The sequence below is a fragment of the Bombina bombina genome, chromosome 3, assembly GCF_027579735.1.
Source record: "Bombina bombina isolate aBomBom1 chromosome 3, aBomBom1.pri, whole genome shotgun sequence".
In the NCBI taxonomy this organism is placed as follows: domain Eukaryota; kingdom Metazoa; phylum Chordata; class Amphibia; order Anura; family Bombinatoridae; genus Bombina; species Bombina bombina.
The window spans coordinates 645,934,107-645,950,465 of NC_069501.1; the positions used below are offsets into that span (position 1 = coordinate 645,934,107).

At 39.6% G+C, this 16,359-nt stretch overlaps 1 protein-coding gene across 3 annotated transcripts in view; it reads left to right on the forward strand.

Moving 5' to 3' along the window:
• The window catches only part of LOC128653829 (aldehyde dehydrogenase family 3 member A2), a 149,776-nt gene extending 138,928 nt beyond the window's left edge, over positions 1 to 10,848 (forward strand). For all 3 annotated transcript variants that reach the window (XM_053707361.1, XM_053707360.1, XM_053707362.1), the window contains one exon: positions 9,535 to 10,848. Coding sequence is in view for 1 of the 3 variants with exons in the window: in XM_053707362.1 (XP_053563337.1) it covers positions 9,535 to 9,543 (9 nt within the window). In the remaining 2 variants the exon portion in view is untranslated. The remainder of the gene's footprint in view (positions 1 to 9,534) is intronic.
• The last annotated feature ends 5,511 nt before the right edge of the window (positions 10,849 to 16,359 follow it).

Sequence of the window (16,359 nt, forward strand, 5' to 3'; positions counted from 1 at the left end):
TCACGACTGTAGCTTACATCAACCATCAAGGAGGGACAAGAAGCTCCCTAGCAATGATGGAAGTATCAAAGATAATTCGCTGGGCAGAGTCTCACTCTTGCCACCTGTCAGCAATCCACATCCCGGGAGTGGAGAACTGGGAGGCGGATTTCTTGAGTCGCCAGACTTTTCATCCGGGGGAGTGGGAACTTCATCCGGAGGTCTTTGCCCAAATACTTCGAAGTTGGGGCAAACCAGAGATAGATCTCATGGCGTCTCGCCAGAACGCCAAACTTCCTCGCTACGGGTCCAGATCCAGGGATCCGGGAGCGGTTCTGATAGATGCTTTGACAGCACCTTGGAACTTCGGGATGGCTTATGTGTTTCCACCCTTCCCGCTGCTTCCTCGATTGATTGCCAAAATCAAACAGGAGAGAGCATCAGTGATTCTAATAGCGCCTGCATGGCCACGCAGGACTTGGTATGCAGATCTAGTGGACATATCATCCTGTCCGCCTTGGTCTCTACCTCTAAGACAGGACCTTCTGATACAGGGTCCATTCGAACATCAAAATCTAACTTCTCTGAAGCTGACTGCTTGGAAATTGAACGCTTGATTTTATCAAAACGTGGTTTTTCTGAGTCGGTTATTGATACCCTGATACAGGCTAGGAAGCCTGTTACCAGAAGGATTTACCATAAGATATGGCGTAAATACCTATACTGGTGCGAATCCAAAGGTTACTCCTGGAGTAAGGTTAGGATTCCTAGGATATTGTCCTTTCTACAAGAAGGTTTAGAAAAGGGTTTATCGGCTAGTTCATTAAAGGGACAGATCTCAGCTCTGTCCATCTTGTTACACAGGCGTCTGTCAGAAAATCCAGATGTCCAGGCCTTTTGTCAGGCTTTAGCTAGGATCAAGCCTGTGTTTAAAACTGTTGCTCCGCCATGGAGTTTAAACCTTGTTCTTAACGTTCTACAAGGAGTTCCGTTTGAACCCCTTCATTCCATTGATATAAAGTTGTTATCTTGGAAAGTGTTATTTTTAATGGCTATTTCTTCGGCTCGGAGAGTCTCTGAGTTATCAGCTTTACATTGTGATTCTCCTTATTTGATTTTTCATTCAGATAAGGTAGTTCTGCGTACAAAACCTGGGTTCTTACCTAAGGTAGTCACTAACAGGAACATCAATCAAGAGATCGTGGTGCCTTCCCTGTGCCCGAATCCTTCTTCAAAGAAGGAACGTCTTCTACACAATCTGGATGTAGTTCGTGCCCTCAAGTTCTACTTGCAGGCAACTAAGGATTTTCGACAAACGTCTTCCCTGTTTGTCGTGTACTCTGGTCAGAGGAGAGGTCATAAGGCTTCGGCTACCTCTCTCTCCTTCTGGCTTCGTAGCATAATTCGTTTAGCCTATGAGACTGCTGGACAGCAGCCTCCTGAAAGAATTACAGCTCATTCTACTAGAGCTGTGGCTTCCACTTGGGCCTTTAAGAATGAGGCCTCTGTTGAACAGATTTGCAAGGCTGCAACTTGGTCTTCGCTTCATACTTTTTCCAAATTTTACAAATTTGACACTTTTGCTTCTTCGGAGGCTATTTTTGGGAGAAAGGTTCTTCAGGCAGTGGTTCCTTCTGTATAATGAGCCTGCCTATCCCTCCCGTCATCCGTGTACTTTTGCTTTGGTATTGGTATCCCAGAAGTAATGATGACCCGTGGACTGATCACACATAACAGAAGAAAACATAATTTATGCTTACCTGATAAATTCCTTTCTTCTGTTGTGTGATCAGTCCACGGCCCGCCCTGTTTTTTAAGGCAGGTAAATATCTTTTAAATTATACTCCAGTCACCACTTCACCCTTGGTTTCTCCTTTCTCGTTGATTCTTGGTCGAATGACTGGGAGTGACGTAGAGGGGAGGAGCTATATGCAGCTCTGCTGGGTGAATCCTCTTGCATTTCCTGTTGGGGAGGAGTTATATCCCAGAAGTAATGATGACCCGTGGACTGATCACACAACAGAAGAAAGGAATTTATCAGGTAAGCATAAATTATGTTTTTTCAAAACTTTTTTCTTTCATGTAATTAGCAAGAGTCCATGAGCTAGTGACGTATGGGATATACATTCCTACCAGGAGGGGCAAAGTTTCCCAAACCTCAAAATGCCTATAAATACACCCCTCACCACACCCACAATTCAGTTTTACAAACTTTGCCTCCGATGGAGGTGGTGAAGTAAGTTTGTGCTAGATTCTACGTTGATATGCGCTCCGCAGCAAGTTGGACCCCGGTTTTCCTCTCAGCGTGCAGTGAATGTCAGAGGGATGTGAGGAGAGTATTGCCTATTTGAATGCAGTGATCTCCTTCTACGGGGTCTATTTCATAGGTTCTCTGTTATCGGTCGTAGAGATTCATCTCTTACCTCCCTTTTCAGATCGACGATATACTCTTATATATACCATTACCTCTGCTGATTCTCGTTTCAGTACTGGTTTGGCTTTCTACAAACATGTAGATGAGTGTCCTGGGGTAAGTAAATCTTATTTTCTGTGACACTCTAAGCTATGGTTGGGCACTTTGTTTATAAAGTTCTAAATATATGTATTCAAACATTTATTTGCCTTGTCTAAGAATGTTCAACTTTCCTTATTTTTCAGACAGTCAGTTTCATATTTGGGATAATGCATTTGAATTAATCATTTTTTCTTACCTTCAAAAATTTGACTCTTTTTTCCCTGTGGGCTGTTAGGCTCGCGGGGGCTGAAAATGCTTCATTTTATTGCGTCATTCTTGGCGCGGACTTTTTTGGCGCAAAAATTCTTTTCCGTTTCCGGCGTCATACGTGTCGCCGGAAGTTGCGTCATTTTTTGACGTTATTTTGCGCCAAAGATGTCTGCGTTCCGGATGTGGCGTCATTTTTGGCGCCAAAAGCATTTTAGGCGCCAAATAATGTGGGCGTCTGATTTGGCGCTAAAAAATATGGGCGTCGCTTTTGTCTCCACATTATTTTAGTCTCATTTTTCATTGCTTCTGGTTGCTAGAAGCTTGTTCTTTGGCATTTTTTCCCATTCCTGAAACTGTCATTTAAGGAATTTGATCAATTTTGCTTTATATGTTGTTTTTTCTCTTACATATTGCAAGATGTCTCACGTTGCATCTGAGTCAGAAGATACTACAGGAAAATCGCTGTCTAGTGCTGGATCTACCAAAGCTAAGTGTATCTGCTGTAAACTTTTGGTAGCTATTCCTCCGGCTGTTGTTTGTATTAATTGTCATGACAAACTTGTTAATGCAGATAATATTTCCTTTAGTAAAGTACCATTGTCTGTTGCAGTTCCTTCAACATCTAAGGTGCAGAATGTTCCTGATAACATAAGAGATTTTGTTTCTGAATCCATCAAGAAGGCTATGTCTGTTATTTCTCCTTCTAGTAAACGTAAAAAATCTTTTAAAACTTCTCTCCCTACAGATGAATTTTTAAATGAACATCATCATTCTGATTCTGATGACTCTTCTGGTTCAGAGGATTCTGTCTCAGAGATTGATGCTGATAAATCTTCATATTTATTTAAAATGGAATTTATTCGTTCTTTACTTAAAGAAGTACTAATTGCTTTAGAAATAGAGGATTCTGGTCCTCTTGATACTAATTCTAAACGTTTAGATAAGGTATTTAAATCTCCTGTGGTTATTCCAGAAGTTTTTCCTGTTCCTAATGCTATTTCTGCAGTAATTTCCAAAGAATGGGATAAATTGGGTAATTCATTTACGCCTTCAAAACGTTTTAAGCAATTATATCCTGTACCGTCTGACAGGTTAGAATTTTGGGACAAATTCCCTAAAGTTGATGGGGCTATTTCTACCCTTGCTAAACGTACTACTATTCCTACGTCAGATGGTACTTCGTTTAAAGATCCTTTAGATAGGAAAATTGAATCCTTTCTAAGAAAAGCTTATCTGTGTTCAGGTAATCTTCTTAGACCTGCTATATCTTTGGCTGATGTTGCTGCAGCTTCAACTTTTTGGTTGGAAACTTTAGCGCAACAAGTAGCAAATCATGATTCTCATGATATTATTATTCTTCTTCAGCATGCTAATAATTTTATTTGTGATGCCATTTTTTATATTATCAGAGTTGATGTCAGGTTTATGTCTCTAGCTATTTTAGCTAGAAGAGCTTTATGGCTTAAGACTTGGAATGCTGATATGGCTTCTAAATCAACTCTACTTTCCATTTCTTTCCAGGGTAACAAATTATTTGGTTCTCAGTTGGATTCTATTATCTCAACTGTTACTGGTGGGAAAGGAACTCTTTTACCACAGGATAAAAAATCTAAAGGTAAAAACAGGGCTAATAATCGTTTTCGTTCCTTTCGTTTTAACAAAGAACAAAAGCCTGATCCTTCATCCTCAGGAGCAGTTTCAGTTTGGAAACCATCTCCAGTCTGGAATAAATCCAAGCCTGCTAGAAAGGCAAAGCCTGCTTCTAAGTCCACATGAAGGTGCGGCCCTCATTCCAGCTCAGCTGGTAGGGGGCAGGTTACGTTTTTTCAAAGAAATTTGGATCAATTCTGTTCACAATCTTTGGATTCAGAACATTATTTCAGAAGGGTACAGAATTGGTTTCAAGATGAGACCTCCTGCAAAGAGATTTTTTCTTTCCCGTGTCCCAGTAAATCCAGTGAAAGCTCAAGCATTTCTGAATTGTGTTTCAGATCTAGAGTTGGCTGGAGTAATTATGCCAGTTCCAGTTCCGGAACAGGGGATGGGGTTTTATTCAAATCTCTTCATTGTACCAAAGAAGGAGAATTCCTTCAGACCAGTTCTGGATCTAAAAATATTGAATCGTTATGTAAGGATACCAACGTTCAAGATGGTAACTGTAAGGACTATCTTGCCTTTTGTTCAGCAAGGGAATTATATGTCCACAATAGATTTACAGGATGCATATCTGCATATTCCGATTCATCCAGATCATTATCAGTTTCTGAGATTCTCTTTTCTGGACAAGCATTACCAGTTTGTGGCTCTGCCGTTTGGCCTAGCTACAGCTCCAAGAATTTTTACAAAGGTTCTCGGTGCCCTTCTGTCTGTAATCAGAGAACAGGGTATTGTGGTATTTCCTTATTTGGACGATATCTTGGTACTTGCTCAGTCTTTACATTTAGCAGAATCTCATACGAATCGACTTGTGTTGTTTCTTCAAGATCATGGTTGGAGGATCAATTTACCAAAAAGTTCTTTGATTCCTCAGACAAGGGTAACCTTTCTGGGTTTCCAGATAGATTCAGTGTCCATGACTCTGTCTTTAACAGACAAGAGACGTCTAAAATTGATTGCAGCTTGTCGAAACCTTCAGTCACAATTATTCCCTTCGGTAGCCTTATGCATGGAAATTCTAGGTCTTATGACTGCTGCATCGGACGCGATCCCCTTTGCTCGTTTTCACATGCGACCTCTTCAGCTCTGTATGCTGAATCAATGGTGCAAGGATTACACAAAGATATCTCAATTAATATCTTTAAAACCGATTGTTCGACACTCTCTAACGTGGTGGACAGATCACCATCATTTAATTCAGGGGGCTTCTTTTGTGCTTCCGACCTGGACTGTAATTTCAACAGATGCAAGTCTCACAGGTTGGGGAGCTGTGTGGGGATCTCTGACGGCACAAGGAGTTTGGGAATCTCAGGAGTTGAGATTACCGATCAATATTTTGGAACTCCGTGCAATTTTCAGAGCTCTTCAGTTTTGGCCTCTTCTGAAGAGAGAATCGTTCATTTGTTTTCAGACAGACAATGTCACAACTGTGGCATACATCAATCATCAAGGAGGGACTCACAGTCCTCTGGCTATGAAAGAAGTATCTCGTATTTTGGTTTGGGCGGAATCCAGCTCCTGTCTAATCTCTGCGGTTCATATCCCAGGTATAGACAATTGGGAAGCAGATTATCTCAGTCGCCAAACGTTGCATCCGGGCGAATGGTCTCTTCACCCAGAGGTATTTCTTCAGATTGTTCAAATGTGGGAACTTCCAGAAATAGATCTGATGGCGTCTCATCTGAACAAGAAACTTCCCAGGTATCTGTCCAGATCCCGGGATCCTCAGGCGGAGACAGTGGATGCATTATCACTTCCTTGGAAGTATCATCCTGCCTATCTCTTTCCGCCTCTAGTTCTTCTTCCAAGAGTAATCTCCAAGATTCTGAAGGAATGCTCGTTTGTTCTGCTGGTAGCTCCGGCATGGCCTCACAGGTTTTGGTATGCGGATCTTGTCCGGATGGCCTCTTGCCAACCGTGGACTCTTCCGTTAAGACCAGACCTTCTGTCTCAAGGTCCTTTTTTCCATCAAGATCTGAAATCCTTAAATTTAAAGGTATGGAGATTGAACGCTTGATTCTTCGTCAAAGAGGTTTCTCTGACTCTGTGATTAATACTATGTTACAGGCTCGTAAATCTGTATCTAGAGAGATATATTATAGAGTCTGGAAGACTTATATTTCTTGGTGTCTTTCTCATCATTTTTCTTGGCATTCTTTTAGAATACCGAGAATTTTACAGTTTCTTCAGGATGGTTTAGATAAGGGTTTGTCCGCAAGTTCCTTGAAAGGACAAATCTCTGCTCTTTCTGTTCTTTTTCACAGGAAGATTGCTATTCTTCCTGATATTCATTGTTTTGTACAAGCTTTGGTTCGTATAAAACCTGTCATTAAGTCTATTTCTCCTCCTTGGAGTTTGAATTTGGTTCTGGGAGCTCTTCAAGCTCCTCCCTTTGAACCTATGCATTCATTGGACATTAAATTACTTTCTTGGAAAGTTTTGTTCCTTTTGGCCATCTCTTCTGCCAGAAGAGTTTCTGAATTATCTGCTCTTTCTTGTGAGTCTCCTTTTCTGATTTTTCATCAGGATAAGGCGGTGTTGCGAACTTCTTTTGAATTTTTACCTAAAGTTGTGAATTCCAACAACATTAGTAGAGAAATTGTGGTTCCTTCATTATGTCCTAATCCTAAGAATTCTAAGGAGAAATCATTGCATTCTTTGGATGTTGTTAGAGCTTTGAAATATTATGTTGAAGCTACTAAATCTTTCCGAAAGACTTCTAGTCTATTTGTTATCTTTTCCGGTTCTAGAAAAAGCCAGAAAGCTTCTGCCATTTCTTTGGCATCTTGGTTGAAATCTTTAATTCATCTTGCCTATGTTGAGTCGGGTAAAACTCCGCCTCAGAGGATTACAGCTCATTCTACCAGGTCAGTTTCTACTTCCTGGGCGTTTAGGAATGAAGCTTCGGTTGATCAGATTTGCAAAGCAGCAACTTGGTCCTCTTTGCATACTTTTACTAAATTCTACCATTTTGATGTATTTTCTTCTTCTGAAGCAGTTTTTGGTAGAAAAGTACTTCAGGCAGCGGTTTCAGTCTGAATCTTCTGCTTATGTTTTTCATTAAACTTTATTTTGGGTGTGGATTATTTTCAGCAGGAATTGGCTGTCTTTATTTTATCCCTCCCTCTCTAGTGACTCTTGTGTGGAAAGATCCACATCTTGGGTAATCATTATCCCATACGTCACTAGCTCATGGACTCTTGCTAATTACATGAAAGAAAACATAATTTATGTAAGAACTTACCTGATAAATTCATTTCTTTCATATTAGCAAGAGTCCATGAGGCCCGCCCTTTTTTTGTGGTGGTTATGATTTTTGTATAAAGCACAATTATTCCAATTCCTTATTTTATATGCTTTCGCACTTTTTTATCACCCCACTTCTTGGCTATTCGTTAAACTGAATTGTGGGTGTGGTGAGGGGTGTATTTATAGGCATTTTGAGGTTTGGGAAACTTTGCCCCTCCTGGTAGGAATGTATATCCCATACGTCTCTAGCTCATGGACTCTTGCTAATATGAAAGAAATGAATTTATCAGGTAAGTTCTTACATAAATTATGTTTTTTTCTGGAATTTACAATCTTCCAATTTCAGGTTGAGTCTTTTGAGCTCAATTGTTTGTTTAACATTTACTACAATAATATCAAAGACTGTAACTCATGTACTAGCATTTATAATGTAAGCAATATGTTGAAAGTTATATGATTGAGTACTCCATGGTGGATTTGATTTAAATTATTAGTCAGTAAGAATTTTACAATAACTTTTCAAATTAGTTTTAAAGTACCGCATCATCTGCACAAATGTGTCTGTTAGGGAGGCCTGAGGGCAGGTTTGAAAACCAGTGATTTAGTAGAATGTATCATAGGCCCCTCCTTCAGCCTGACAGAGAGAAACAAGGAGTACCCAATTTAGAAGGGCCCCTTGCTCTGGTAAGGTATCTGTGACTTCTAAGCAGTTTGAAAGCATGCAAAATATAACCAAATAACAATATGGAGGTTTGTGTAAAGGCGTCTACAGTACTAAATGGGGAAATACAATTTAATATGATTAAACAGAACACATTTGTTATTTCAGTAACCACAGAAGTCACTTCACAAATGAGAAATTCTAGATCAGTAAAAAACAAACAAATGCACAAACAAATGAGACACAACAGGGTGCATATTGTCAGCGCTCATACTCACTGTATGCATCTATAGCTGCATCCCCCATTCAAGATATCTCACATTAATATTCGGGGGGATACTCATTTTGTGCGGATGATACAGAACTTTAAAACTAATTTGAAAAGTTATTGTAACTTTTGTGTGTTTTTTTTATTTTTTTTTATTTTTTTTACTAATCTAGAATTTCTCATTTGTGAAGTGACTTCTGTGGTTACTGAAGTAACAAATGTGTTCTGTTTAATCATATTAAATTGTATTTCCCCATTTAGTACTGTAGACGCCTTTACACAAACCTCCATATTGTTAATTGGTTATATTTTGCATGCTTTCAAACTGCTTAGAAGTCACAGATACCTTACCAGAGCAAGGGGCCCTTCTAAATTGGGTACTCCTTGTTTCTCTCTGTCAGGCAGAAGGAGGGGCCTATGATACATTCTACTAAATCACTGGTTTTCAAACCTGCCCTCAGGCCTCCCTAAAAGGCAACATTTTGTGGATATCTTAATTAGAGCACAGGTGAAATAATCAGCTTATTAGTAACCATGGTTATTTTATCTGCTCTCACCCAAGGTAATGCTGAAAACCACCTGGCCTGCTAGAGAGGCCTGAGTGCAGGTTTGAAAGCCAGTGTACTAAATTAGAAAATTATGAATTTAAAGAAAAAAATACATTTTTATCATTTTTATGATCATGTTTTTACAGTTTATGGATGTATATACATTGTCTGTCTCTTGTTTGTATTTAGGTTTCAATGTTAAATGCCTATAACATTTTGGTTACCTATAGACAAACAAATATTTTAAGTTCAGACCTTAAAAGCTTGCAGTCTCATACTTGTAGGGTCTTGAAAATCTATCCATGCAATTGTGTTTATTTGACTGTCACACGTGCCTTCCCTCATTTTTGATGACCCCATATGATTTTATATGATCTTTCCTACAATAATCCATTTAAAAAAAAATAATTTAAAAAAATAAGTCTCTAAAATGTTTTTTTTCTTACAGATGTTTTAAAACAGAAGAAATATCTCAGAAGATGTATGCTGCTTATTCCAGATTATTCTAAATTAAATGTTTGTTTGGCCCTAAGAGGGTGTTTGTTTCAAACTAACCACATAATTTGTTATATTGTATTAATTTGAGAAAATGAAGAAACACCTTTTAAGAAAAATTGCTTTTCATAACATGTTTAATGTACCAATACTTGAAGATGACAATATTTAAACTTAATTTTTATTATTGTAATATTTTTTTTTAAAGAACATTGTTCTAAAAATACTATCTAATGTCTTCCATAAACATATATGAAAAATATTGTAACAACTTATCTTCTGTCAGTAATTTAATTATTGATAAGATTTGTTTGATTAGCATATTTTCCCCAATTCTCTGCCAAAACGCCTGTGTGGCAGGAAACAGCAGCAGCCATTTTATAGAGTGACAAGGATATGTTTGCTTTCCTTATTTTTAAGGAAATCTTATCTCTAAATATAACTTTAATGGATGGTTTGTTAAAATAGAAACCACTATCTTATATCCTTTTTTTTTAAACTATATTCTTTTAAGTTGGCAGAATTTTTATGAGTGAAAGTCACGTCAACATTAAAGCATTAGAGTAGCCTTTGAACACTTGCATATAAGTAATTGATAAATAGCACACAAAAAAGAAGTGCATTTATTTAAATAAATATATTACAAATAATTATCTTTCTCTGCTCCCCTGGTACCATATATGTAAGCGCTAGAAATACTGGAGAGGGCGTGCACCTGCTTTTGTCGCCTGCAGGCAAGTGTTTGCACTGCATTTACTGCTATATGTTCTCAGACACTACTGTGGCATGGAAAGGGAAACCATTTATTTTTCTCTGCAACTTTTATCTAAACAAAAGGTATATTACATTTAAAGACAAATGACAAATAAAATGTCTCTTTTTATATATGCATAGGTAGATAGATATAGATACTTCAACTATGCAAAAAACATGGAAATAACCTTTGCACAATTGAAGGGCTATACCACTAATTAAATCTGCATTAACCCCTGATTTGGGGCAAATTATTAACATTTTATCTGTAAAGTTGTATACATTTCAAAACTATATTTTTAAATTCTAATTATAAAAGCTTGGTTTGTATCTTCTTTTTTTTCAATTGATACTTGTGCTAAATTAGTGTTTAAACAATACTGTCACTGATCAGAACAAAATTATACCTGTCTAAATGCATTCCAGGTAGAGCAATGATTTCAGTTTTAATAAAAAAATAATAATTTGTTCTCTCTTAATGTTTAATCACTGTTTATTAAAAACAAAATACACATTTTCTTGTATGACTGTTTTTATTTTGCTCCATTTTAACATATCTTTAGAATGGTGACGGTATTCATTTTAAAGGCACTTTGATCTAGTATCCCCCTGCAAGACCCCTGTTAATTAGATTGGCTCTTCTGTTTTTCCTTTTTGATTTAGTATCCCACAAAATTTTCATTAGCTACAGTTTTGCAGCACAATAGAGAAATAAACCCCACTAAAAACCATACAGTTTAACTTAAACCACTCAATACAATAGAATTGCATAATTAACAAGTGCGTAATAAAAAGACAATGTAATAACTACTCTGAATTTTAAATAAGCAGTAGATTTTTTTTCTGGTAAACTTATTTTTCTTTCTAATGACATGGTGAGTCCACGGATCATCATAATTACTATAGCGAATATCACTCCTGGCTTGCAGGAGGCGGCAAAGAGCACCACAGCCAAAGCTGTTAAATACCACTCCCCTTACCCACAAACCCAAGTCATTCTCTTTGCTTGTAGTTGCATGGAGGTGGTAAAGTAGGTGTCTGATTCTTCAATCAAGAGTTTATTTTTAAAGCAAAGCAAGCTGCTCTAACTTTTTTTCTGGGGTATAGCCGTAGTCCATGTTATTCTCTTCAGTAGAGCAATGGTGGCTTTTAAGCATTTGGGAACTTGGGGGGTATATTCCCCTCTGCGCCTCCGATGTAGTTTGTGCTGCCCTTTCTTTAAAGAGTCTTGAGTAAGTTTATTCAGCCTTTTGTTTGTTTTCCACAAGTCCATGTAAGGAGTGTTCCCTTTCAAACTTGGTGAGCTGCCCTGCTGCCAGCAGATTATTTTTGAGGTAAGTGCTGTTTTTAGATAGACATGGCACTTAAGCTTTTAATTTATTTCTGACTGTGTTCAGTTTTTATTTGACTCATGGCAGTTTTGTGGGGCACTGTTGTGAATTTTGCAGCTGAGGCTGTTTTTGTGGCTCTTTTTATTAGGAGTTATATTGGGTTTGTAGGTGTGTTTAAACGCTAGTAGCGTTTTTCTGACAGGCAGCTTCAGTAAGCATTTTTGGGTCCTCTGTGTTTTCCTCCCGGCGGTGTTTTACTTTGATAGCTGTCATGCCGACCGGGAGGTTGTGTAAACGCCCTCAATGGGCAGAGTTTTGTTTGTTTGGAGCGAGGGTTGCGTGCTCTTCCTCTCTGTGTGCTTAGTCTACAGAAGTGAGAGGTTCATTCTGTGTCTGCTCCAGTGCTGCAGTTTCTTGGTGGAGCTTCAGCGTGACCAGTTCGTCGTGTGCACAAGTTATCATCCAGTTGGTAGGAGGTTCATTTAGCCCCTCAGTTGGTAGTGTGCACAGGTGCTTGAAGGGGCTCAGGGCTTTTTATTTTTTCTGGGTAAAGAGACAGTAGCGTTATTTAAAGATACAGTAGCGTTTTTTAAGATTTAATTTCTTTTGTGTGTAAAATGGACTAAGAGGACTTACAAGCTGTTACCTGCAATTTGTGTCTAGATTCTAATGTAGAGCCACCTATCCCTTTCTGTTCCTCATGTATAGAGAGAACTTTGCAGTATAGGGATAGGCTTTCTCCTGAGAGCCTTCTTTTTCTCAGGAGAATGTTGTTCAGGAGCCTCCTGTTCAGGATGTAACGCAGCTTTCTCCCCATTCATCTCAATCTCCACATGCAGTGCCCTGTGTTTCGTCTCAGGTTGTTTTTTCTTTACAGGATATGGCTACTCATATATCCTCTGCTGTAACTGAGGCTTTGACTGCGTTGCAGGGTAAGCGTAAAAGGAGTTCTGATTATGTTTCAACTCTGTCTGTCTGTTCTCACAGGATTGAGGAAGAAGATATTTCAGTAGCATCTGAAGGTGAAATTTCAGACTCCGATAGTGTGCCTCCTTTGGCTGATTCTGATGTTGTTTCTTTCAGATCTAAGCTGGAACACCTCCATTTTTTACTCAGGGAGGTTTTGGCTACTTTAGATGACTAGTAAGCTTAACAAGTTTTTTGAAGTTCCTTCTGTGGTGGAAGTTTTTCCTGTTCCAGATCGTGTTTCAGAAATTATTTCACAGGAGTGGGAGAAGCCTGGTATTCCTTTTTCCCCCTCTCCAATTTTTAGGAAGATGTTTCCTATTGCAGACTCTATTAAGGAATCTTGGCAGAGGGTTCCTAAAGTAGAGGGAGCTATTTCCACTTTAGCTAAGAGGTCCACTATTCCTATTGAGGATAGTTGTTCTTTTAAGGATCCCATGGATAAGAAGTTAGAAGCTATTCTTAAAAGGATTTATGTTCACCAGGGGTTCCAATGGCAACCTGCTGGGTGTATTGCGACTCTTACCAGTGCGGCTGCATATTGGTTTGATGTATTGTCTTATTCTATTCAACAGGAATCTCCTTTGGAGGAAATTCAGGATAAAATTAAGGCTTTAAAATGGGTTAATTCTTTTATTGCGGACGCTTCTTTACAGGTCATCAAGTTGGGAGCAAAAATTTCTGGCTTTGCAGTTTTGGCGTGCAGGGCTTTATGGTTAAAGTCTTGGTCTGCGGATGTATCATCTAAATCTAAGATTTTAACCATTCCTTACAAGGGGAAGACCTTGTTTGGGCTTGGATTGGCTGAAATTATTTCTGATATCACTGGAGGGAAGGGTCATTCTCTTCCTCAGGATAGGTTAAATAAACAGAAGGGTCGTCAGAGTAATTTTCATTTTTCGTAACTTCTCTGGTAAGTCTTCCTCCTCCTCCAAGCAGGATCAGTCCAAGCCTTCTTGGAAGTCCAATCAGTCTTGGAGCAAGGGGAAGCAATGTAAGAAGCCTGCTACTGATTCAAAGTTAGCATGAAGGGTCTGCCCCCGATCCAGGAATGGATTGCGTGGTGGGCAGGCTGTCTTTGTTTGCTCAAGCCTTGGTAAAGGATGTTCCATATCCCTGGGTGGTAGATATTGTGTTCCAGGGATACAAGCTGGAGTTAAAAAAATTTCCTCCCAGGGCCAGGTTTTATTTGTCCAAGGTTATCTCTAAATCAGATAAAGAAGCATTCTTAAGTTGTATACAGGATCTTTCTGACATGGGAGTGATCATTCAGGAGCAGGGTCTAGGGTTTTTTTCCAACCTGTTTATCGTTCCCAAAAAGGAGGGAACTTTCAGACCCATTCTAGATCTCAAGTTAGTAAACAAATTCCTCAAGGTTCCATCTTTTAAGATGGAAACTATTCAGTCAATTCTTCCTCTGGTTCAGGAGGGTCAGTTCATGACTACAGTAGATCTGAAGGATGTGTATCTACATATTCCTATTCACAAGGATCATCACAAGTTTCTGAGATTTGCTTTTCTTGACAAGCATTTTCAGTTTGTGGCTCTTCCCTTTTGGTATTGCAACAGCTCCCATGGTGTTTTCAAAGGTCCTGGGTGCGTTATTGGCAGTGCTCAGACTGCAGGGGGTTGCAGTAGCTGCTTACCTGGACGACATTCTAGTTCAGGCTCCATCTTTTCAACAAGCAAACTCCCACACAGAGTTTGTTGTTTTTTTCTGCGCTCTCTCGGTTGGAAGGTGATTTTAGGAAAAGGTTCCTTGATTCCGGCTACAAGAGTGGTATTCTTGGGAACCATTATAGATTCTCTGGAAATGAAGATGTTTTTGACAGAAGCAAGGAAGTCAAAAATGTTCGATTCATGTCTGGCTCTTCAGTCATCTCCTCGGCCGTCGGTGGCCCAGTGTATGGAGGTTATTGGTCTGATGGTTTCTGTCATGGACATCATTCCCTTTGCCCGGTTTCATCTCAGACCTCTGCAGTTATGCATGCTGAGACAGTGGAACGGGGATTATACGGATTTGTCTCCAAAGATTGTTTTAGATCAGGTGGCAAGAGATTCTCTTCTGTGGTGGTTATCTCAGGATCTTCTTTCCCAGGGAACCTGTTTCCGCAGGCCTTTCTGGGTGATTGTGACCACGGATGCCAGTCTGCTGGGTTGGGGTGCTGTCTGGGGTTCACTGAAGTTTCAGGGTCTGTGGACTCGGGAGGAATTGGTTCTTCCTATAAATGTCTTAGAGCTGAGGGCAATCTTCAATGCTCTTCTGGCCTGGACTCAATTGGCTGCAACCCAATTTATCAGATTTCAGTCAGACAATATAACGTCCGTTGCTTTCATCAATCATCAGGGAGGAACCCGGAGTTCCTTGGCGATTGAGGTAGCCAGGATTTTCAGTGGGCGGAGGCTCACAATTGTTGTCTGTCTGCAATCCACATTCCTGGGGTGGACAATTGAGAAGCGGATTTTCTGAGCAGACAGTCTTTTCATCTGGGGGTGTTTTCCAGTTTAATTCTCAAGTGGGGTCAACCGGAGTTGGATCTTATGGCATCTCGTCACAATGCCAAGCTTCCGAAGTATGGTTCGAGTTCAAGGGATCCTCAAGCTGTACCGATAGATGCTCTAGAAGTTCCTTGGAAGTTCAGTCTGGCATACCAGTCTGGCATACGTATTTCCTCTGTTTGCCCCTTCTTCCTCGAGTTATTGCTCGAATACGACAGGAGAGGGCGTCGGTAATTCTCATTGCAACGGCGTGGCCTCGCAGGATTTGGTATGCAGATCTGGTGGAGATGTCATCCTTTCCACCTTGGAGTCTTCCGTTAAGGAAGGACCTTCTACTTCAGGGTCCCTTCCTTCATCCAAATCTCGTTTCTCTGATGCTGACTGCTTGGAGATTGAATGCTTGATTCTATCTAAGCGTGATTTTTCTGAGTCAGTTATTGAGACTATGATTCAGGCGCGCGTAAGCCTGTGACTAGAAAGATTTATTACAAGATATGGCGTAAATATCTGTATTGGTGTGAATCTAAGGGCTACTCTTGGAGTAGAGTTAGGATTCCTAGAATTTTGTCTTTTCTCCAGGAGGGTCTGGAGAAAGGTTTCTCTGCTAGTACCCTGAAGGGTCAAATTTCTGCCTTATCTATTTTGTTACATAAACGCCTGGCGGTTGTGCCAGATGTTCAGTCTTTTTGTCAGGCCTTGGTTAGAATTCGGCCTATGTTTAAGTTTGCGACTCCTCCTTGGAGTTCTTCAACAGTCTCCATTTGAGCCTATGCATTCTTTGGATATTAAGTTGTTAACCTAGAAAGTTTTGTTTTTGGTTGCTATCTCTTCAGCTCGAAGAGTTTCGGAGCTTTCTGCATTGCAATGTGAGTCTCCTTTTCTTATTTTTCATTCTGATAAGGTAGTACTTCGTACTGCATTAGGTTTTCTTCCTAAGGTTGTTTCTGATAAGAATATTAATCAGGAAATTGTGGTTTCTTCTTTGTGTCCTAATCCTCCTCCTCATAAAGAACGTTTGTTGCTCAATCTGGATGTAGTTCATGCATTGAAATATTATTTGCAGGCGACTAAGGATCTCCTTTATTTGTTGTTTTTTCTGGGAAACGTAAAGGTCAGCAAGCTACGGCTACTTCTCTTTCTTGTTGGTTGAGGAGTGTTATTCGCTTGGCATATGAGACTGCTGGTCAGCAGCCTCCTGAGAGAATAACGGCTCATTCCACGAGGGCTGT